Source organism: Meriones unguiculatus, chromosome 3 (assembly GCF_030254825.1).
Source record: "Meriones unguiculatus strain TT.TT164.6M chromosome 3, Bangor_MerUng_6.1, whole genome shotgun sequence".
Taxonomy (NCBI): Eukaryota; Metazoa; Chordata; class Mammalia; order Rodentia; family Muridae; genus Meriones; species Meriones unguiculatus.
In genome coordinates this window covers 17,914,730-17,937,582 of record NC_083351.1, presented here as the reverse complement: position 1 = coordinate 17,937,582, position 22,853 = coordinate 17,914,730, and the positions used below count along the sequence as shown (strand labels likewise).

The 22,853-nt window shown below is 54.6% G+C and overlaps 1 protein-coding gene across 3 annotated transcripts in view; it reads right to left on the bottom strand.

Annotated features, from left to right (window-relative positions):
• Positions 1 to 22,853, bottom strand: part of Rps6ka1 (ribosomal protein S6 kinase A1) — a 38,965-nt gene that overhangs the window by 12,800 nt on the left and 3,312 nt on the right. The window contains exons 2-14 of one of the 3 annotated variants that reach the window (XM_021643582.2): positions 19,615 to 19,659; positions 11,266 to 11,382; positions 10,959 to 11,040; positions 9,100 to 9,180; positions 8,842 to 8,921; positions 7,278 to 7,384; positions 6,348 to 6,385; positions 5,743 to 5,885; positions 5,297 to 5,367; positions 4,940 to 5,028; positions 3,762 to 3,826; positions 3,360 to 3,462; positions 769 to 899 (exon numbers count right to left, since the gene is read on the bottom strand). In XM_021643582.2, the coding sequence (XP_021499257.1) occupies positions 769 to 899; positions 3,360 to 3,462; positions 3,762 to 3,826; positions 4,940 to 5,028; positions 5,297 to 5,367; positions 5,743 to 5,885; positions 6,348 to 6,385; positions 7,278 to 7,384; positions 8,842 to 8,921; positions 9,100 to 9,180; positions 10,959 to 11,040; positions 11,266 to 11,382; positions 19,615 to 19,659 (1,152 nt within the window). Of the gene's footprint in view, positions 1 to 768; positions 900 to 3,359; positions 3,463 to 3,761; positions 3,827 to 4,939; positions 5,029 to 5,296; positions 5,368 to 5,742; positions 5,886 to 6,347; positions 6,386 to 7,277; positions 7,385 to 8,841; positions 8,922 to 9,099; positions 9,181 to 10,958; positions 11,041 to 11,265; positions 11,383 to 12,184; positions 12,387 to 13,907; positions 14,032 to 19,614; positions 19,660 to 22,853 lie in introns of those variants that run through there. The other 2 variants (XM_021643590.2, XM_021643574.2) reach the window with 2 other exon arrangements.

Below are 22,853 nucleotides of genomic sequence, written 5' to 3'. Positions count from 1 at the left end.
GACGGCATGGAGAGAGGAGAAACTGTCACAAGGCCTAAGTGTTATGTGTGTGAACTCAGTCAAGAACCTGCCCATTTTGGAGCCTCAGTTTCTACTCTCTGCAATGGGCACGCTCGCTTTACATATTAGCTCTAGGAAGCCTGTTCAGAAGAAAATTCTATCACTACAAATGAGGAAACTGAGGCACAGGGGCTGATGTCTCCCCTAGCATTTGGACCTTCTTTTTTTTCCTTCGGGACAGGGTTTCTCTGTGTAGCCCTGGCTGTCCTGGACTTGCTTTGTAGACCAAGCTGGTCTCCAACTCAAAGAGATCCACCTGCCTCTGCCTCCCAAGTGCCTGGATTACAGGCGCGTGCCATAGCTAAACCCAGACCATGAGCTCTGAGGTCTACAGTACTGCCTGTTAGCTGTTAACTTTCCATGGAGCAGTCTATGTGCAAAGGAAGGGCACGTGTGGGCACAGACAAGGCCCCTGCCACTTCCTCACCCAGCCACTCCCTCATTCCACCCTCAGGGCGTTCTGTGGCATGCCTCTAGAGCCTGGCTCTATCTCAGTTTCCATCTGTCTTTTTAATCAGGGCCACTGTGAGCCAGATCTCAAGGACTGGGTTACACTACCGGATTTAACACGAGGACAGTGAGGGTCCAGGAGGTCATCGTCTGGGTCTCAGAGGGGTCTGACCTGTCCAGCCCCGGGGCCCGTGTTCTCAGCTCTGCTGTTGGTGGCTTTTATTCGGAAAGGGGCAGCGAGTGTCCCCACCCCCTCACCTGTACCACCGAGTGGAGGGGGGCCTGAGTGGCCCGAGGCTTGCTGTCATCCTCCATTAGGCCAGTGGCCACGAAGCTGAAGCCACGGAACAGCTGATGGGCACCAGCACTGGGGGGGATGCCTGGTGAATCTGTCAAGGAGAGGGCGCGGGGTGAGGGGGTACTCTTGATGCCAAGGCAGTCCAGGAAGGGGAGACTGCAGGGAGCCTGGCAGCCACGGAGGGAGCCGGTTGAGAGCCTATCTGCCCCAGGCCTGTACCTATCTGTCCACATGGGTAGCTCAGGGGTACAGCACTTGCTCAGAATGTACAATGTCTTGGGTCTGATACCCAGCACCCCAAAGAAATACAAACACATACACTGTTAGGTCTCGGACCCTAGACAAGTCTCAGGACTTTGGCTTCTCCCCGAGCCCACCCTGAACCTCTCCCTCCCAGGGCTTGGCTTCCCCTGTTCTTCCCATAGCCTGATCCTTATATAACTTGGCCATCTTGGCTACTCCTGGCCCAGACCACCCTTTTTGGTCAGTGGCTCCTTTCTTCCTGTTGCAAAACTCCAAAACTGTGGATTGTAAAACCCTGCTTATTGTTTGGCTTGGTTGAGCCCTAACACACACCTTTAATCAAAGCACTTTCTGTCTATTGTAAATTGTGATTACGGTGTGATTCACCCAGGCCTATCTCATACTCTCTGTATACCGGATCTAACAAAGCTTTCCCTCAGTAAAAGGGTCAGAGCAAGAAACCAGCTGACAGGGATTAAAGAGAAGGAGGGACTTTGAGCTGAGGGGTATTTAAAACAGAGTGTCACAGAAGTACAGCTTTTAGCTCAAGCTCTGGCTTTAGCTTAGGCTTCAGCTCCTTAGCTCCCTGGCTTTTCGGCCTTTGAGCTAGCAAGCCTTCGGCCTTGGGCTTTTTTTTTTTTTTTTTTTTTTTTTTTTTTTGGCCTTTTCCTCCTAGGCTGTCAGTTGTACTAGTGAGTGTTTTGGGGTTTTTCCATCTGACGTGAGCTGAGAAGGAAGGTCAGCTGGGTGCTTTCTCTGCCTCCCTGAGCTAGCAGGTTTTCACCCCAGCATCTGGTTCCCCAGTCCTTATTGGTAAAATAGAACGGTTGGGATTTTCATCACTTATAACAACCTCTTCCTCTCCCTTCCTCCCCTTCCCACGGTCTGGTTCAGTGTGTTGGCCATGTTCATGTCCTGGGCTCTTCCCTCTGCTGGTTCCCTCCCTTCTAGCTACAATCAAAATCTTCTCCATACTTTAGGAATAGCCATGTCCTCCTCCTTTTGATTTCATTTTTTTTTTCCATTCACATACTAAATGAATAAATAAACAAACCTGGCATGATGGCACATGCCTGTCACCTCAGCGCTCAGAAGGCACTCAGGAGTGCGGCTGCTCTGAGGCCAGCCTGTCTAGGTTTCATAGCTCTGAGCTAGCCTGAGCCTGTCTCAAAAACTCCAAATAACCAATTAACGAGTGTAATATAAACAAATAAACATGTTCTTAGACCCTCCCAGTCCTGTCTGTCTGCAGGCGGATGCCTCCTCCCCGAGCCTTCCCACCTCAGGTCCATCTCCCTCAGCACAGCTACAGGTAGAGCTCAGCTCCAACCAACAAGTCTGGGGCCACCTGTGCCCTCAGCCTCTCTTCTCCCTGCAGCAACTCAGTCCCGCTGGAACCCCACGGCCTCGAAAGTCTCAGAGCTGCCACGCCTGCCATTCCCCTGGATTGGATAATCCTGTCCATCCTCCAAGGCTTGGCTTGCATGCCCTCCCCTCAGAAAGCTGCCTGCTGTTGCTCCTCTGACCCTCTAAAATCCCCTTTTCCCCCAATAGCCTGAGTGACACGGCTGTCTTGTTCACTCTCCTAAATCTGTCTTCACCACCATTCTCACTATGGCTGACACACAGCAGGGACCTGGTATGGGCGTTGGGGATAAGCGATGAGCTTCCTGTCAGCCACGGTGGGTGTACAAGCTACAGAGAGAAAAATCACCCTCTAAGAAGGCATCTCAGAACTGACACACAACTCCCCAGCCACTAGCAGTATCTGGCCGGACCATCTGGATTCCCAGGCTCTCTCTTAGAAGCCGCCCTCACTGGCTTCTTGCAGCAATGGGGGAAAGGGAGGGATAAGGGGAGTCTGTGACTCTCCCCGAAGGTTCCAGCCAAGTGATGAAGCCTAGCATCGGAAGGCAAGCCCATTCCTACACTCATCCCTTCAAGGGCACCGTCGCCTCCGCTCGGCCAGAGCCTCTGCGTCACAGTCAGATTCCTCCTCCCTGATGCAAGTGGAGGCCTGACATGTTCAGTTTTTCCAGCGGGCTGGAAGATGCCTGGGGCAGGGGTCCTGACTTTCCTGCTGCGGCCTAAACCAACCCCACATCTCATCCCCTCACCCGGAAAGAAAGAGGTCCACGGTGCCCCCGAGAGATCGGCAGGCAGAAAGAGGCCAGGGCGGAGCCAGATACCCACTGTTATCTACCCATGCAGCTGGCCCCCCAGAGTCCTTGATCACCCCTGCATCCCACAGATCCCCCCCAAGATCTGCTTCCCTGGCCCTAGCCCCAGACAGACAAGCTGGACCTACCCCTGGGTGTGCGTGACGTGAACTCCGTATCAAAATAGAAGGTGTCATCGGGCTGGGCCACAGCTGGCTTGAAAGGTGGCTTGATCTCGCGACGGTAGAGCTTCTGCAAGGAGGGGTAAAGGCCCTGGTCACTCTGGTGACCCCCCAGCCTTCCAGCGCCCCAGCAGGAAGAGCGGAAGCTGTGCTGCCCAGCAGGTAACAAGTCTGAACCTTTGGGAGACTGGCCTTGGAGAGCATGCCAGCGTCCTCCAGGGGCATTTCAAGGGCTGCTCACCTATCTCCCTCCCACATCTGAGGCCACAACTGGCAGAGGACTCCCTCCACTCCCCCACCTCCCACCCTTCCCCCACCCCCCAAACCTCCCACCCTTCCTGTGTCCACGGCGTGGACAGATTCACTCACATTCCAGTCAATGGTGGAATAGAAAATATGTCTCTTAATTTCCTCTGCCCCATCAGGGCCCGAGCCTGAAAGAAGCCAAATGAGGGTCCAACCTCAGACACACCTCCTTGTCCCCCAAGCTCTGGACCAGCTGCTCCAGCAGATGGCAGCTTGGGCTCACCCTGCCCCATATCAGCATTCGTCACCCTGAAGCCTGGAGCACGCTCAGCACTTTCTACTTTATGGAGTAAAGCTGACACTGACAATCAAGTACCAGTGTCCCGAAGAAGAACGGGCCAGGCAGAACAGGCAACAACCAGGACAGAAGCTGGACTTTTCTTCTTCAAATCAGGGTTTCTCTTTGGAGCCTTGGCTGTCCTGGACTCGCTTTGTAAACCAGGCTGGCCTCAAACTCACAGGTATCGGCCTGCTCTGCTTCCCAGAGTGCCGGGTTCACAGGCGTGCGCCACCGCGCCCAGCTGGTGCTGGACTTCTTTTGAGATCTAACAAGGCCCTACATCTAGCCCGGCCAGGGACCCCTCTCTGCCCTTCTCCTACTGCCCTCTTTATCCCTGAGACAAACGCTTATTCAGTCCAACCCTGGGGTGGGGACTGGACCTTATGAAACTTGGTGGGGTTCCAGATAAAGCCAGCAAGCAAAAAAAGTCAGCAAATACTGCACACTCTGGCACACGACAGGCACATCCTTCTCTGACTCAGAGGACCCTGGGAGCCGGGTCAGGGTTACTGTCTCTACTGACAAAAGGAACCTGGGGCTCAGAGGGGTGATGTCACCTGCCCAATTAGGTAGCACACAAACGGTACTCAATCACTCAACAAATATTTACAGTGACTGCTGGGTGCCAGGCGGTGGGGACGGACACAGCTAGGTCTGGGACCTTTCTCGCTCCTAAGCTCATGTGCCTTCTCTTGAGCCAGCAACCTTGGCAGAGAAGCTGTGTGGGGGCCTCTGTCCTTGTCCCTGAGGGGGTAGGGATGACTCAGTTCCTGCCTTCCCTGCCTCACACAGGTCACCCTCCCGACACCACACATGGAGACAGAAAACGGGGAGGCCGGGAGCATTGTCTGCTTGCACAAAGCACAACGGCTCCTTTCAGCCCCAGATGTGGCCCTGTGGCCTAGGCTGCAGCTGTGCCCTGTTCCCGTCCGCCGCATCCCCTCCCCTGAGCTGGGCTTACCAAGCCGGTTGGCAGGATTCCTCTTGAACAGAGCCCGCAGGAGGCTCTGGGCTTCCGTGCTCAAAAACTGGGGCATGCCTAGCTTCGCCCTGGAACAGCCACAGGTCTCATCAGGGCCGAGCCCCACCCCAGAAGCCCCAGAGCCCCCTTCCCTTTGTCCAGGTCTCTTTCCCAGCTCAGTCCAGACAAGCCAGCCACTAACTCACCTCCCAAAGACTTTAGGGACACCTCCCATGGTATCCCTTGCCGGTGGACGGCAAGGGTTCTGTGGAGTCAGGGAAAAGGCAAATCTCTGGCCCCGAAGCTGGGGTGGGATTAGGAAGAACTTGTCAGGGCCAGGGCAGCGCTGGTGCTTACTTCAAAATCAAGGTCATGGTCTCCTTCCGGTCCTTCCCCTGGAAGGGCAGGGAGCCCGTCAGCATCTCAAACTGCAGGGAAAAGGTGCAATCTTGATCTCTCTCCCCCACATCCTCTTTCCCCTCCTTCCCAGGCTACCCTGCTCCAGTCCCAGGATTCCTGCTGGCCTCTTTAGACTCTTCCTGGAGCAAGGCCTGTACCTGCCTCTTTCCCCACCCCAGCCTAGACTCTAGAAGCAGCACCAAAGCTGGAAGCTGAGGAGAACCCCCGAGTCAGGTGAAGGCTGCTTCAGTCAGGTGAACTGAAGTCCACGATGCTTCCAAGTGCAATAGTGTGCAGGGTGACGCAGCTTGGTTGTGAGGCCAGAAGAGGATGAGAGGATTTTTCTCGCTATGTACACAGAGAAAGCTTATGGCTGGCTCATTTACCCTGGTCCGGACACTCACCATCAACACCCCATAGGACCACCAATCCGCGCTGTGGGTGTGCCCCTGGCGGTTGACAACCTCCGGCGCCATGTACTCCACCGTCCCGCAGAAGGAATAAGCCTTCCTCTCATGGTCAATGGCCTCCTTGCTCAGGCCAAAGTCTGTGGCACGGAGGGCAGAGAAGTCGTCTTTAGCACCCCTGCCCAAGCGTATCTGCCCAAGATTATAGCGGGGAGCTGTGTCTGAACTGGAACCTGGGGGCCCTTGAGAGATGGCCCAGCAGTTAAGAGCACTGGCTGTTCTTCCAGAGAACCCAGGTTCGAGTCCCAGCTCCCACGTGATGGCTAGGCTAGCAACCAGGCCAGGGGAGTCTGGCTTCTGTAGGCAACGCACTCATGAGGTACAGACGAGCACGCCCGCAGGTAAAACCCCCGTACACAAGCAAGCAAACAAACAAACAAACACACACACACAAATAACGAGGGCTTGAGCTTTTGGCTTCCTGTATATAATTGGCATTATCGCTCAGGGGACAGAGGGAACTCCGAGCCCCCAGCTGAGAACAGATGGAGGCTCCCTTCATCCTTCCCCAGAGCCCAAAGGAGCAGGCGCCCTTCACTCACCAGTGAGTTTGATGTGGCCCTCCTCATCCAGAAGGACACTGTAACAGAGAGAGACAGGAGTCAGGAAGCCTTAGCAGCAGGCACTCTGTGGGTTCTGGGGGTGCCATGGGATAGAGGAACTTGGGCCTGCCCTGAAGGGCCTGGTCCAGATCTACCCAGGGGAAGACTGGCACAACAGAGGCCCGGCAATGGCATCAGGGTCCCGTGTTACTAAAGGGAACACTACAGCTCGGGAAAGTAACTCCCTCTAATCACAAGATTTGTCTGTGCAGCTTTTCTTTAAGTACAGGCTCCACTGTATTGTACAGGCTGGCTTCAAACTCTTGGACGCTGTCTCTTGCTGGTACTGTGGCTGTGTACAGGGCCTGGCCTGAGGTGTGCCAGGTCTAACTGGTCTAACTGTGCACCTCAAGTCTAACACCAGACTCCATCCTAGCTCTCAAGATAGCACTGGAAGGCACTGCCTTTGAAAACCCCAGGAGGAACATATCAAGAAGTGATCTCTAAGCCGGGCGTGGCGGTACAAGCCTTTAATCCCAGCAGAGGTAGGTGGATAGCTGTGAGCTGGAGGCCAGCCTGGTCTACAGTGCTAGCCAGGGCTATACAAAGAAATCCTGTCTTGAAAAACAAACAAAACAAAACAAAATGATCTTTAATGGCAGCATCCCCGATGGGGGCACACGGCTGCCCGGCGGCCTTCCGTAATAGCAGTACTGGTCAGGCACTCCCTAATCACCTAAGGTGAATCTTAGGCTAATGGCCTAATGCTAATGGCCTCTACTCACTGCAACCATCCATCCTTCTGATTGACACAAAGAGAGGTAAGTTCCTGGGGAAGGCCACCCATTTCCACCAGAGTGGTGTTGAGCTAAGAGGCCAGGAGCAGTCTCTGCACCCCAGAGAGAGGCCAGGGGCATGGCAGGCACTCACTTCTCAGGCTTGAGGTCTCTGTAAATGATGCCCAAACTGTGCAGGTGGTCCAGGCCCAGTGCCAGTTCAGCCAGGTAGAACTTTACGTCCTCCTCCGTAAACATAACCTGCGACAGGGAGAGACAGGCTTCAGTGGAAGCTGGGCTGCAGAGCAGTCAGAGCCCCTGAGCAGGGTCTACCCCGGGGACAGGGTCCAATGTCACGTATCTTTCCCTAATACACAAGTCATGCGCTGTGATAGTCTGGAAACAGCAAGGAGTGGGAACAATCCACGCAGGAGTCAAAGACTAAATAAACGGCCTCTCCTGGGTAAAACGGTTTAGCTACGCACAGCCCAGAACAAGGAGTATCTTCACATCCCGATGCTGAACCATCCGAGACACGCTGACCGCTGACCGTAGAGGCCAGGCCCAGAACAGCGTGCACAGAGCAATACTTCTCACGTAAGAGAGTCGGAGTAGGGACTCAACACGTATAGAATTTATTTACAAAAAGGAACCCGAGAAGATTAAATAGAACCCCCCCCAACGTTTACCCACAGAGGGTAGAGGAACTGTGGTAGTGATAAGACTTCACCGCGAGTATTTTTCTTTTGAATCACGAAAATGGACCATCTCGTTAAGCACTAACTTTTTGGGGGGAAGTGGATGGTTTGAGACCAGGTTTCTCTGTGTGGCCTTGGCTGGCCTTGAACCCAGAGATCCACCTGCCCCTGCCTCCCTGAGTGCTGGGTTTACAGGCGTGTGCCACTGCGCCTGGCTAGCATAAATGTTTTAAATATGGGAAGATTTGGATCTGAGAAATTGGGACAAGACTCAACAGCAATCACTCAAGTTCTTGGAACCCACAGGGTAAAAGGAGAGAACCAACTCTTACAAGTTGTCCTCTGACCTCCATCTGTGCGCACGTGTGTCCACGTGTCCATCTCTGTGTGTGTCCCAATATAAATACTGGTGTTTGTTTGTTTTAAAGAAGGTGTGCATTTTTTTTCCATCCTAGGAATTGAATCAGGCCTTTGCATAATCTAGACACTCAAAAAACTCTACTGCTGAGTTACATGCCAGCCCTATTTATTTTTAGTTTGTCAGGCAGGTCTTAATCCTGTAATCCACCTGCCTCAGCCTCACAGGTAGCTGAAACGGCAGGCCTGTGCCACCATGCCTGGCCAAGCCTGGTTCTCTCTCTATTTTTTAGGAATGAGGTTCAGATGCTTTTGGGTCAGGGCCCTTTATATTACAGCCTTTTGTGCAAATGGCAGGACCAGAAGCTGTCCTGGGCGGCTTTGGGCTTCTTTGCCTTGGCCAGAACCCCCTCTGAACTCTCATCTCAAGCACCGAGGGATTCCCTTAGCAGCCAGAAACCACTGCAGCGTCACGTTTAGGTCGGTTCATGGCCAATTCACCCTGAGAGAAACTCTCGGGGGCTTTGCCAATTGGGTAGCCTCTCTTCAAGGGCAGATGACATTTCTTGACTGTCAAACAGAGCTGCGAAGTCACAGGCCCAGACGGTGCTGAAGGTGTCCTTCATGAGGCCTCACACTCCCCTCGGTGCGATGCCAGCTTACCTCCTTTGAGAGCCGTGTGAACAGGTCACCGCCACGCAGGAAGTCCAGAATAAGATAGAGCTTGCCCTCGGTCTGGAAGGCTGAGAGAGGAGAGAAGCCAAGATGGCGTCAGCTGGGCCTTGAGACCAGCAGCTCTAATCCTGGCTCCTTGGCCTGGCCCCGTGGGGGGTGGGGCCAGGAACAAGGGAGGTAGCAAGACATAGGCCAGGGTGGAGGCTGAGGGGAGCGGTGGCATTTGGGCAGGGTCTGTGACCTCACCGTAGTGCAGCTTCACCACGAATGGGTGGTTCACGTCAGCCAGGATGTCTCTTTCCATCTTGGTCCGAACACGGTCACGCACTGGCCAGGGGAGAAGGGAAGTCACTGGAAGACTCAGCCTCTCCCCAGAGCCCTTTCCCTTTCTCAGTCTCGAAAGGTGGGCTCTCTGGCCAGCTCTCGTTCTCCTCATAACGTCTGGGCAGCATCCTGGTGTCTTGCCCAGGTGTCTAGCCTCGTCTCCCACCATACTTCACAGCCACTGAGCACCTTGTACCCAGGGAGCCCTATTTTCTGAGGTCCCCAGACTTTACCTGCACCCCTTAACCGCCTCCCATCCCATCTCCCAAAAAGTATTCTCTTGGGTCTGAGCAGTCATTTGTCACATGCTTTGACTATTAATGTTTTTTTTTCCCCTTTGTTTTGTTGCTGGAGGATTTGAGACATGAGTGCTCAGATAGCCAGCACCGGCCTTGAACTTTTAATCCTCCTGCCTCTGCCTCTCCTGTGCTTCAATGATAGGTCTCAAGAATGTCTGGTTTGGGAGGATGGGGGGTAAAGAAAGTTGCTAGGCCCACTTTCACCACCAACAGGTTTTTGGTTGACTGGTTCAGGCCCTCCTCCTGGGAGCATGCCTACCTTGCAGGTGAGGCTGGAACCTCTGGGCGCCCAGAATGTTGGTGCTTCCCTGTCACAGTGCTTATTTTATTGAATCCTCGTCTTTCTCGCACTAGATGTGGCACGGGCTATACGGCAGTTACCTAGCCCAGCCACTTTCAAGCACACCTCCCATCTCCAGCCACCTCAGGGACTCAGTTCCTCCTTCCTGGGGCAGTCCTCACTTCAACCATCTTGTTCCGGTAAATTCCTAACATCCCTCAAGGCAGAGGGCCTGCATGCACTCCCCAGAGTGTCCCCCAGACCCTTTGCTGACCTCTATGAAGCCATCACCCGCCCCTCACCTCCTTGGCCTGGATGTCCACGCACACAGCTTGGTACTGCTGTACCTGTGGTCAGTCCACTTAAAGCTCCCACCCAGTCTGTGAGCCCCTCATAGTAGGGACCACATATTTTCATCTTTCTCCTCTCCTGTGGCTCCCACCATCCTATCCTGAGGGATGATCCTGTCAGACAGCCCTAGGTAGGCCAAGGACAGATCGGTCCCTAAGGCTGAGCCCTCCTTTCTCCCTCAGCCAAGGCTTAGCTTGGGCTCCACCTGATTTGTGGCCACACTGGCTCCCCGACCAATCAGAATCAACAACAGACCCCTTAGCCAACTCCTAACCATCCTCAAAGACTTGGCAACTCCCCAGAATTTGTCACTTTGGGATCCCTCTTGAACCTCTCTGTCATCCAACTCTGTGGACCCCAACACACCTTCTCTTATGGGGCCCCAGTTTCTACACTCCCAGGTTCCTCCTCTTCTCTCATGCCCTTCTTTTTGTCTTTTAGAGGCAGGGTTTCCCTGTGCATCCCTGGCTGTCCTAGAACTCGCTCTGTAGACCAGGCTGGCCTCAAACTCACAGAGGTGTGCTTGTCTCTGCCTCCCACGTGCTGGGACTAAAGGTGTGCGCCACCACCCAGCAATCTCATGTCCATCTATGCTCGGAACCCCCCTTAGGCCTTTCCTAAGCGCCATGAAGCAGCTCTGTTGGTAAAACACTCTTGCCCAGCAATCCTGCACCCCACTACTTCCATCTGGGCCCTAGCCTTTCCTTGGTTTTGGAGGAGGGGGAAGGAGGGGCAAGGGCAGACTCCTGAAAAGAGGCACCTCCCTCATCACCCACACCAGCCTGCAGCCTGGGCTGCTCCCTGCTTCTACACCCATCTTCACTTCTGAGCAGGGATGTGCTCTCACTCACCTTTCAGTGTGGCCTTCTTTAACACTTTCATGGCATACAAGTGCCCACTGTCAGGCTGGGTGACCTTGCGCACCAGGAAGACCTGAGAAGGCAGAGGGCGGGAGATGGGAGATGGCTGACCCAGCTCACTCCCAGCCACTGACCTATAGATTCCCTGGAAACCCCAAGCTGACCTTCAGCTCTCCCTGAATATCAATGTGACCTCTCACCCTTGCTCTCTGATCCTATGGTGGACTCCAACATAACCCCTGACATTCCACCTCAGACACGACCTGTGATAGCCTCCCAATAAGGGCCTTTAACTTACTTTGCCAAAGGATCCCTGGCCCAGGACCTTGAGGAGCTCAAAATGGGAAGGATCAGCCTTCTCAGAGCCAGCCTTGACATGGTGTGTGATGGAGATCTCCTTGAGGACGCCCTCATCCTGACAGAAGGACAGAGATGGTAGGTGTGGACCATTTTGTAGGTGTGGGGCCCTTCCTGGGCAACACGGCATACAGCTTATCCAAGCCATCCACCAGATCAGAACAGGCCACTCCCTCAAGAGCTGGCAGGCTCACGGGTGCCAACAGCGTCTCAAAGGCCGACTATCAGAGTGCCAGCTCAGGTGAGGCCCTGTTCCTGTGGCATGGATGCTCTGGCCTGTTCAGGCTCAAAGGAAGGTACACACACGGCCAGAATGAGTTGACTCAAGCCTTGGGTCTGGTGTAGGGACCTACTGAGACCTGCCCTTAATGTCCCCTCCCCCGGCTGTTTGGGTTTTGCCACAATAGGAAGTAAGGTTTGAGCTCATAATGGGGAGGTAGAGTTGGGCCCTTTTTGCCAGTCAGGGTGAGATGAGGTGAACCCTCTGGTTATATGGATAAGGCTAAGGAACACAGAGACCCACGAGTCAACCAGACAGACCTCTCGGCCCATGCAGTGCCTATCTGACACAACTGAGGGTTAAGGCCAGAGGCCCTATACTCTACCAAGCTTCTGTTGATGAGCATCTACCAGCCTTGCTGTGATGCTGCTGTTACAGGAGCTCCCTGGCCCTCCACTCCACAGTCTCACCCCACGGCACTGAGATGCCTCCTTACTTCCCCAGGAAGCAAGTCCAAGGCAAGACCCAGTCATCTAGCAGGGCCAGGAGAGCCCAAAGCTAACTGAGGCCAAACTGGATGCCCAAACACCTGTTCCAGCAGCTACTGCCAAGCCCGGACCAGATACCCGGGTATACTTACCGAGTCCTGCTGGGGACCAGAGCCAGGGCCAGGGCCAGGCAGAGCCTGGCCGACCCTGGACCGCTGCTTCCTGAGCAGCCAGGGGAGCAGGGCCCTGAGCCGCAGACGGGGCAGCTTGGGGTCCTGCTCCATCGGCCCAGCGGGGCCACAGCACCATGGCAAGGGTAGGCAACAATCCACCGGGGCTGCCGAGGAGGTGGCTGGGCCCAAGGCGGATGTGCAGGGTGAGGGCGCGGGGGCTGGGCCAGGCCCGAGACAGCCAATCACACAGGGCCTGTGGTTTCCCAGCTCCAGGCTTCCACCCTCACTCTGTTCCCTTCTCTCCCCACCCCAGCCCCCACTCCCCGGTGGGTGCCTGAGGTTGGCCCTCTGGCCCTCCCCTTCATCCTCCCTGTGGGTCTACAAAGAGAAAGCAACCCCAGTGCTGAGCAGATAGGTCCTAGACCAGCAGGGACCTGACAAGGTGTCCAGTAGGCAGGCACGCATCTAGCACATAGCGGCAGACAAGGACAGACACCCGTCAGGCAGGGACCGGAAAGCATTCGTACAACGTTACATGTACATAACATAGACACATCCATCAAACGGACAAGGAGGCATGACATAAGGACATATCCAAAACCAGCCAGAGATAGACTGGGACCCTCACCTGAAGACAGAAACAGACAGGTGCATAGAGAGATGGGTGGGAGATCTGTGCCCGGAGGCAAAGGCAAGAACGCGCATCCACTATACAGGGGGGAACTCATGTCTATGAGCGATAGAGACTCAACGGAACATGCCAAGACAGAAGGAACCACTCGACATTTATCATGTACCCAGTTCATGAAGACAGGCGTTTTTATCAATTGGAGACAGGGTCTGGAACCCAATCCAAGGGAGAAAGAGCTGGCAGCAGAGAGACGGGCAGAATTTGAGACCCCCACAGACACCCAGGGCAGACCCAGGCAGGCAACAGGCCAGGAATCCCCAGGAAAGGGCAACAGGCAGAGCTGTAGGCTCTTTTTTGAGTGCTCAGGATGGGGACAGACAAAAGGAACATAGACTTCTGGCCCCAGTACCCCGAAGCGGCCCTGGGTCGGTGGTCGGTCCCATCGATGAGATCTTCTAAAACTCTCCCTGAGGGAGAGGCTGAGAGAGCCATCTCTTACCCTGATCCAAATACCCCTAAAACCTCTAACCCCTCTGTGGGACAGGAAACTGTGGTTCAGATTCAAGACAGACCAATGTCGGAACTGTCCTGAGCCAAGTCCCTCCTCAGGGTCCTGTCTGGCTGTAGTCAGCAGCCTCAAGTGCCAGGAAAGGGTGGGCAGGTAAGTCAGTCAGAGCCCACTTCCTGCTCTCCTAAGCCCGCCCTCTCTGAGTCCTAAAGCCAGTCTGGGACTTCCCATTCCAAGTCCTCGCTCTCAGAGACTCCAAGGGTCTCGACAGTGCCATCAAACCCCAGAAACACTGCAGCCTAGTCGGTCCCCAGAGAGTTATCTGGTGGAACAGGCAGAAGACACGGCTCAGAGGGTGACTGCGGTTAGGCCCAGGCCACACAGCAATTCCTGTTCACCCCACCCCAAGACCTGCTCCTTAACTCCCCTGTCTGCCTGAGAAGACACTGGGGACAGATGCAGCTACCCGGAAACTCCACAAGACAGAGTGCTTCCCCCAAACCTGTCCCATGCCGGGAGTCACAAAGACAGCGACTCTGGAGGTAAGTTACCCTTCTCCTCACCTTTCTGGGACAGAAGCCAGATTCTCTCTCAAATTTGGGGAGCTCTCGTGGGGTCTGCATGGTGGGGCTCACACTGGTGGCCAAGGGGCCCGTCACTCCTACAACTTCTGCTTTTTTTAGCCTTCTTAGCCCAGAAGGCAGGGTCTCTGGCCCCCCTCCTTCTCACTTCCCTCTCAGCAAGAAGGAGGAACTCAAGATAAGTTAGGCTCCCCTGCTAAGGAGGGGACACTGCAGACCCCAAGCTAGGAGCCAGGGAGAGCCCAAAGGTACATCCCCTTTGCCTCCTGACTCCCAAGCAGAGGAGACAGGAATATAGACCCAAGTCACAAGCCGCCACACAACAGGCACAGGACGTGAAAGTACACGTCCTGGGGTCTCCCCAGGAGCATATGGAACAGAAAGCTGCAAGGCCAGTCTGGCTGGCCCAGCCCAGAGCTTAGACTCCCCTTGCCCTGCAGAGCAGGCCATACCCTGCCTGGTCCCATTTCTGTTCAGACACACTAACCCTAAACCCTGTGGTGGACAGAAGTTAGGAGATCCAAGAAGAAGAACGAAGAAGAACGGGCTACTGAGGGCAGGAGTGGACCAGGCCCATCCCTTTCTGTAGGGTTTCACCTCCCCTGACCCGGACACACCCATAGGAACTACCATTCCCTCAGGCGGATGGTAGGAAACCATTTCTAGAAAGCCGGGTGTAGAAACACGCGACCCCTCGCGAACACCGTACTTCCCCTTCACTATTTTGACAGGGCTCTGATAACAGCCTGTGGTAGATGGCTTGTAGAGTTGTGAAAGATGCCGCCCCGAGACCAAAGCTCTATTGCATCTTCAGGCAGGCAGGGGCAACTTGCCTGAAGACTCACCGCAAGCCCCTACGTGGGCTCCCCTCAACCCACCAGTCTCCATAAACAGGGAAAGAAGTGCTGTGGCCAGCAGGGTACCAGGAGGGACAGGAAGAAGGAAATGGTCTCAACTGCCTTTGCTGAGCCGTGGGAGGTCTTCAGACTCTGGTGGGGATGGGGGCGAGGACAGACAGACATCGGCTTATGTTCCTGGTCCCTGACTCTGTTCCCTGTTTACTTTCTCCACACAGCAACAGGAAAAGAAGCCCAGATCCTTGTCTTCTAGGATCTTTGCCCTGGGCCTCCTGCTATGGGCAAAGCCACTTGTCAGTTGCTGATCCTAATGGCCACTAACACTCCCTTCCCCAGCTGGACCTTCCGGGTGTGTCTCCCAGCATGCCTCTCGGCAGGGTGGCTATGCCTAGGTATCCTAAGGACTGATCGCAGGTGCCTGCTTCACCCACTCGGGCAACGAGACACTAGGAGACACACAAGCTAAGGCTGGCACCGCCAATAAGAAATACTTGGTAACAAAACACAACTTTCCTACCACAGGGCCGCAGTTAAGGTGCTGTGGCCGCCCAGAGGTGAGCAGAGTGTCAAGGGTGATGTCCAGGAAGACTTTCTGGAGGAGAAGCCCGGCTGGGCTTTGGGGATGAACAGGTATTGGCTAGAAAGAAAGGGAGTAAGAATAATCCACACTGAGAAAGAGCAATGTGTGCCAGGTGCGTAGGAAGTGGGGTGAGGACCCCATACAAGCCGGGTGCTCCCAGGCAAAATGTCTCTATTTCTGTATCAGCCTCTCCGCTGTTGAGATGAAGGCTCACCATACCCTTGGAAGCCAAAAGGGCTCTGGAGAAAAGAGACATTGCAATCAGAATGTCTATTTAGACCACCGGCTCTCCCAAGGAAGAGAGCCCAGACTTGCATCCCTAGTGCTAGGCAGGTAAAAGAAGTTTCTCTTAAGACCTGAGGCTGTCCAAGGCTCCCCACAGCCTGGAGTCACACATCCTGCCTGAGCTCTAGGGCCAGGGGAACACAAGGGATCCGGAAGGGATCCGGGAGGGATCAGGGTTTCATAAACAGGAAGAGAGGAGGGGAGGCGGGAGATGCTCAGCTCTCAAAATAGACCTGCAGGCACTTCAAAGGGGTCCAGCTCCGGAGATAGCCAGAGGAGGGGGCCTGGGTTGCCCAGTCTGCTCCCGGGAGGGGAGAGGGAGCGTAAGTGTTCTGAGGGTACCAGGAATATACAGAGGTTAAGGGGAATCCAAGGAGTGCCTGCCCTACGCCATCAATGCTAAACCCCAATGCAGCTGTGATGGATAAGGGAGCCCATGTTAGATTATCAGCACTGTGCACAAACCTTGTTGGCTATTTTAATTTGTACACAGCACACTCTCTCTTCTAGGTGGTCCTAAGAGTTAGGGCCCTTTCTTCTTTGTTTTTTTGACAAAGCCTTGGCTGGTTTGGAACTCACTCTGGAGACCAGAGTGGCCTAGAACTCACAGATATCCACCTGCCTCTCCTATGCCATCATGCCCAGCCAGATTGGCTCTTCTGCATTCATAGCTAGGATCTACTGTGCCCTGTGAAGGAGCAACTTGCCCCAGGCCGTGCAAACAAGCCTCAGGAACAGAACTCAGGCCGCCTGACTCCCAGCCCTCCACCCCTGCCTCAGCTCCACCTGGAAGGCCTGCCTCTACCGGGCGGGACTCAAAGCCCAGGCAAATGCTAACTCTGCAAGGAGGCAGCCAGGTGCCCGAGAGCCCGCCTGCACCTGCCACACGCAGCAGAGACCACCTCCCTGGTTCTCCCTCAGCCAAGGGCTCAGATGACACTGGCCGAGGCTAGGATGGGCTCATAACGCCAATCACTCTCCTGAGAGGAACGCGGGGACCCAAAGGGTGTTACGCGTAGGTCCACGTGCCTGTGACCACGTTATTTCCCCCAGCTTAGCACCGCCAACACAGTTTTCCTGTCTCCACCCTCCCTCCAGGCCTGGGTGCTCTCCGAGGCTGGGGGTGGAGGGTGTCCAGCGCATTTGGGAGGGGGTTGTCACAACTCGGTGGCATACCTAATGTGTAATGAGGGACGGTGTGCCTCCATCCACAGCACAGCCATGAGGTCCTGACAGCAGGCTGAGCGCCCCCTAGTGTACTAAGCCCAGAAGCGGCCACAGTCATGGAGGAGTTTGCCCTCAGGACTGGCACCTGGGGAGGTGGGTACCCACTGCCCTTCCTTTTCAGCACTCGGGACTCGCCAGCCAGGGAGGAACGTAGCTCTGGTCAAACGAGGCTTGCCTCCCATCGCTGTGTGACATGAGGCTTCGGTTTTCTCATCTGGAAAATGCTGTTCTACCTCTGAAAGCTGTCCTCGGGGCTGGAGAGATGGCTCCTTGGTTAAGAACATGGACTTGCTTTTCCTGAGTGACCCAGGTTCGATTCTCAGCACCTACATGGCTACTAACAATCATCTCTAATTTCCGTTCCAGAGGATCGGACAACTCTCTTCTGGCCTCCTCAGGCATACATGAAGGCAAGACACACGTACACATAAAATGAAAATAAATCTAAATCTATATATATAAACTGAGCACAGCGCTTCTAGCTTGATGCCAGGCAGGCACGGTTCAGCTTTTTCCAACATGTGGCACCTGAGAGCCCCAAGGCTCACCATCTCCTGCACTGACCCTCTTCTTCTCCAAGGACCTCCACCTTAGTGCAGCCTTAGGCTGTGGAACGAACAAAGGCTGCCTGGACCAGCTCCCTCCCCCAATCTGCCTCCTGTTTGGTTTGGTTTTGAGACAGAGTCTCACGTAGCCCAGGCTAGTCTAAAACCCACTTGTGTACCAGAGGATGACACTGAATTCCTGATTCTCCTGTCTCTACTTCCAGCCTGCACCACCAACGTAGCACCTTTGGCTTGAGATTTCAGGCTGAACTCACTACTGGTTCCCCAAAACCTCTACTGTGACCCCATGGCCCTTCAAACCTAAGATATAAATGCTTGGATTTCCATGGCTCCCTCCTTTTTTTGGGGGGGGGGTTGTCTCTGGGTAACCCTGGCTGTTCTGGAACTCACTCTTTAGACCAGGCTGGCCTTGAACCCACTGAGATCCGCCTGCCTCTGCCTCCCAAGTGCTGGGATTAAAGGCGTGCGCCACTACCTCTGTTTTATTACTAGGAACCTAGGGGCAGCTCTTTTGTGGGATGAATCTCCAGACATGCTCAGAGATAAGGAAGGTCCAAGCTCTAAGGCTTACTGGCCCCCACGGCTCTGTTGCTACAGTAACCAACAGCAGGAGGGGGTAGGGGCCTGCTATTCTCACCACACAGCCCCACCACACCCAGCTCAGCTACCTTATCTTAGGAAGCTAGGTCAATGTAAACACCAGGACCAAGCCTGACTCCAAATCAAAGGTCGTCCTTACAGCTTGGCTGACCCAGGCCTAGAAGGTGGGGCTCTGAGCAGGAAGCAGAACTGAGTAGCACACCAGAGCGGTCCTACCGTGTGCCAGGCAGTTACTACCCTGTCTGTCCTTCTCTCCCGTCCTGCTAGAAAGGCCTTACTCCCCAACCTACAGATGAGGAGGGAAACATGAGAGCTACTGGGTGGGGTGGGGTGGGTGCCGGGCACCTGGGTTTGCAGAGACCCTGCCCAGAGGGCCTCCAAAGCGGTCAACAGCCACCATCTCTGTGACTTAGGTGTGGTTCTTCCTACTTCAGAGGCGAGAAAGCCCGGGCTCACAGAGAGCAAGGTACCCAACTTGTCGTGCAGGAGCTTTTGGCTACGCATGAAACCAGCAAGGGAGACTGGTGAGATGTCTCGGCAAGGAAAGGCGGTTGCTGCCGCGCTTGACAAGGCATCGGCGTGACAGAAGGAGAGAACGGACCTCGCCAAGCTGTCCTTGGACCTCCACACATGCCTAGGGACATGCATGCACACACATACACACACATACATGTATACACATGAGCGCACACAAAATTATTAAATAAAAGTGTAATCCTCAGCTGGGCATGGTGGCATACACCTTTAATCCCAGCACTTGGGAGGCCAAGGCTAAAGGATCTCTGAGAATGAGGCCAGCCAGGTCTAAATAATGAGTTCCAGGCCAGCCAGAATTACATGCCAAGACCCTGTCCAAAAAAACAGATATAAATTGCAGGGTGGTGGTGGCACATGCCTTTAATCCCAGCGCTCGGGAGGCAGAGGCAAGTGGATCTCTGTGAGTTTGAGGCCAGCCTGGCCTACAGAGAGTTCCAGGACAGCTAAGGCTACACAGAGAAACCCTGTCTCGAAACACAAAAATATAATAAAATAACAACAACAATAATAATAATAATGGGTAACAGACTGGCAGGGTATCAGAAAGTATCTTGGGGGAGTGGAGACAGTTGGGACAAATGACTACACCTCATTTTGGGAGCTGGGAGTCCCAAGAAACCACCTGGGAGGCACGAGGCGGGCTGAGGATATAAAAGCCACCAGGGGCAGGCCCAAATGTTCCCAAGCTCTTGTTGCACCCGGTCCACCAAGATCAGCACACTACACCGACCCCTCCATTCATTCCTTAGGCCCAAACTCTACCAGTATGTGAACCCAGGAAGTGTTGTGGCCTGGGTCACAGACAACCAGAATTCCTGTACCTGTTCTTGGCCCTCTCTGGGCCACAATACCCTCCCTCACCTTTGAGATAGGAGAGTTGAAACCAGTGGGCTCTGTCCCGAGCATAGAGACAGAATGAGAGGAAGAGAGCCAAGCTATACAAAGGAAGGAGAGGCCCAGGCCTTCACATCCTGGTGGCGCTGAGCAATCCTCTCTTCTCTGTGGCCACCACTTCACTCGCAGAACCTAGGCCTCACCTTGGATGGCTGAAGTCCAGCTTCTTCCCCCGAGGCCTGTCCATTCTGGAAAAGAGAAAGAAAATGAGGGGCAACGTCACAATTTACCCGATGGAGAAAAATGCATCCTGGGACACGCCATCCTTGGCTGCTCCCAATAGCCAGGGAGGCCGTAGAGACCAGTCAGCTCTACACAGCTTCCCTTCTACTTTGGCTTCACTGTGAAAGAATCAAGTCCTCTGGCAACAGCCCCTTCCAACCTAGGCAGAGTATCCCCAGGACTCAGAATGCCCCCCTCCCCCTGCCTACCAAACACCCATCATCCTCAAAGTCTCAGTTCAGAGATTACCTCTTCCCAGGGAGAGGGAAGGGGCACACACAGCCAGGGCGGGTCGTGCGACCTTCTGCAAATTAACTAAGCGTGACAGGCCTCAGTTTCCCAATCTGGAGCACTGGGACAGATCCCCTAACTTCCACAAATTGCTGCAAGGATGGAGGAAGACAAAGTTGGGGCAGGTGTCCCTCCTGGTGGCTTCTCTGGCCCTGCCCTGCTTCCAGAACAGCTGGATCGGCCACACCTTTGCACTATCACGCTGGTCACACACAGACTTGCCCTTCCCAGGAGGGCACACACGAGTTCCTGTACCAACCACGGCTCTGCTCCGTGCCAAGGCTGGCCTCCCTGCCTCACACCTGGGGCCCCGTTTAACCTTTCTGACAGCCCTGGGAGTCAGGCCCCGGCTCTACAGGGCGAGGACACCAGGGTTCAGAGGGGACTAATGACGGAACCCTCGTACACCTGAAGAGCAGCCGTCTGATAGGCGGCCCCCAAATACAGACACGGATCGGGAAGGGCCTGCTGCAGAGTGGCCCGCACCTTGGCCAGGGAGCTACCTGCAGGGACAGGCAGGTGCAAGACGCACCTCTGGGCTCTCCTGCCTCTTCCTGACCGTACCCCAGATGGAGACTCCACACCCCGGGGTGCGCCGAAGCTACGAGGAAGCAGTCCCCACCCCTCCTGGCATGGAGTGAGTACACTGAGACAGACAGGAGGCTCCCAAAGGCGGGGACTTTGGAGCCACAAGTCAGGTCCACAGGGCGGCTTTGGCCTGACTTGGCAGCAGCAGGCACAGCTGCATTCTACCTGTTATGTAAAACCCCTTGCTCCAGGAGTGGCTGCCTCCTGCCTGCCGGGACACCCTTCCTGCCCTGAATCCCCTTAATGCCTCTAACCCCACCCGCCCAAGAGTGTTATACAGGTATACACACACACACACTGTGAAGAAAAGGGGCAGGTTGGTCAGGGCCTAAGGGCGGGGCTAGGCAAAGCAGATGCATTTGCTGAGTTCAGGGCACCCCACAGACTAGAGATCACAGAGGAACTGTCCCTCAGACACAGCCTGCCCACCAGACCCGGCCTGTCCCCATCCCAGGTACACCAAACCTTCACCTTCCTCAACAGTCAACAGTCACCACCCACTGAAAACCTCACCTCCTCTGTGACTGACACTAAGCTAGACTCACGTCCCGCTCCCAGGCCACCATCTCCAACTACCCAGCACCAGGGTTAAAAATGTGTGTTCAAATTCTGGCTTCTACCCTTGGTGTGACCCTGAGGAGGTCATTTTACTTCTCATGGCTCAGTCTCCTCGCCTGTTAAATGGAAATACAAATAATATATTTTATAGGGAGCTGCTAAAACCAACAAAACCAAGCCCGTAAGTCCACACACCCGGCCCGTGAGCGGCCCACAAGCAGCAGCCACTGTGGCTATCACCATTACTGCCTCGCCCACCCAGCTCCCGTCTTTTTCATAATCCGTTGTCTTCCGGCCTACTAAGGAAGTAAATCAGACACCATTTACCGCAAGAAAGTCTGTCCAAGTGGCCAGCCACGAAAACCGGCACCATGTTCACCACCTAAAGGGCACTCATGACAAAAATGACAATTTGTGACATTTTCATCCACCTTCAGGCAATTCAGGGCAGCCACGATAACCTTCCTTCTCAAGCTTTAAGCACATGGGCCGACAGACTGGCGAGATGGCGCACCAGTTTAAGGTGCTTGCCACCATGCCTGAAGACCTGAGTTCGATCCCTGGAATGCATAAGAGGGTGGAGGGAGAGCAGTGACTCCACAACGTTGTTCGGTGGTTCCCACGAACGTGCAGCCACACGAATGCCCACAGATGCCCATCATGTACAAGCACACACCAAAATAACTACTAAAAGGAAGATTAAAGATAGCCCCGCTTCGTGAATTTGCGTGCCATCCTTGCCCAGAGACCACGCCGATCTTCTGTGGGTCATTCTGGTTTCAGTGCGTGTCCCGACGAAGCAAGCACTATCGGGCCCTCTCTGGAGCCTCTGCTGAATGACCTGAGACCCTGAACAGACCTGCTCATGTGACTGAGCATGGTGGCTCGCCCTTCCGAGACAATCCTTCCTGCTCTTCTCCTGGGGCTGAATTCAGACTCCACCTCCTCTGCCCACACAGCCTCTAATTCTTCCCTCTTCCCTCCGCTGCCCAGCACTGAGCACACAGGTTAACCCGGGAAGGGGCGTGACTGTGCTCCTCATCAGCGTCTTAGTACTGAGGGTCTGACAAACAGTCACATGAAGGGTGAAAGGTCAACCCAGCAACAACAGCTAGGAAGCCAGCGCAGGGTCTCGTCGCCCTGGTTTTCAGCTGAGGCTCAGCACTGAAGGGCTCACCGTGCGGGTGGCAGCGATGGGACCATAACTCGAAGTCATGTGACTGCAAGCCCAAATCCCTGATTAAGGAGAGAAGGTATAGCAAGAGGTATCAAGTTTCTCGAGCATAATTCAGGGGACCTCCCCCAACCAAGCCTTGTCCGGCTAGGATCCTCGTCTAGGTACCATCTTCGTGCACCCATTTCTCTAAGAGCCAATACCCAGGCCTCCAGAGAAGTGATCCATCCTCAACAAAGGACTGAAGGGGCAGAGACAGGATGGTCCTTTTGGTCTGACATGTGGGGCAGTGGAAGAACACAGCTGTGTGACCACAAAGGCATAGGCCCTTGTCTTGGCTCTTAATCTGACCCGCATCTGCAATATCACTTTTCGGAGCCTCAGTTTTCTTTGTATCGTGACAGTACATCCACCTTGTCAGCAGCTGCCATCTGTGACTTCGGAAACTGAGCCAAGTCCTTGTCTAAAAAGCCTAAGGTGGGCTGGAGAGATGCTCAATGGTTAAGAGCCCCTGTTGTTCTTCCAGCGGACATGAGTTCAAATCCCAGT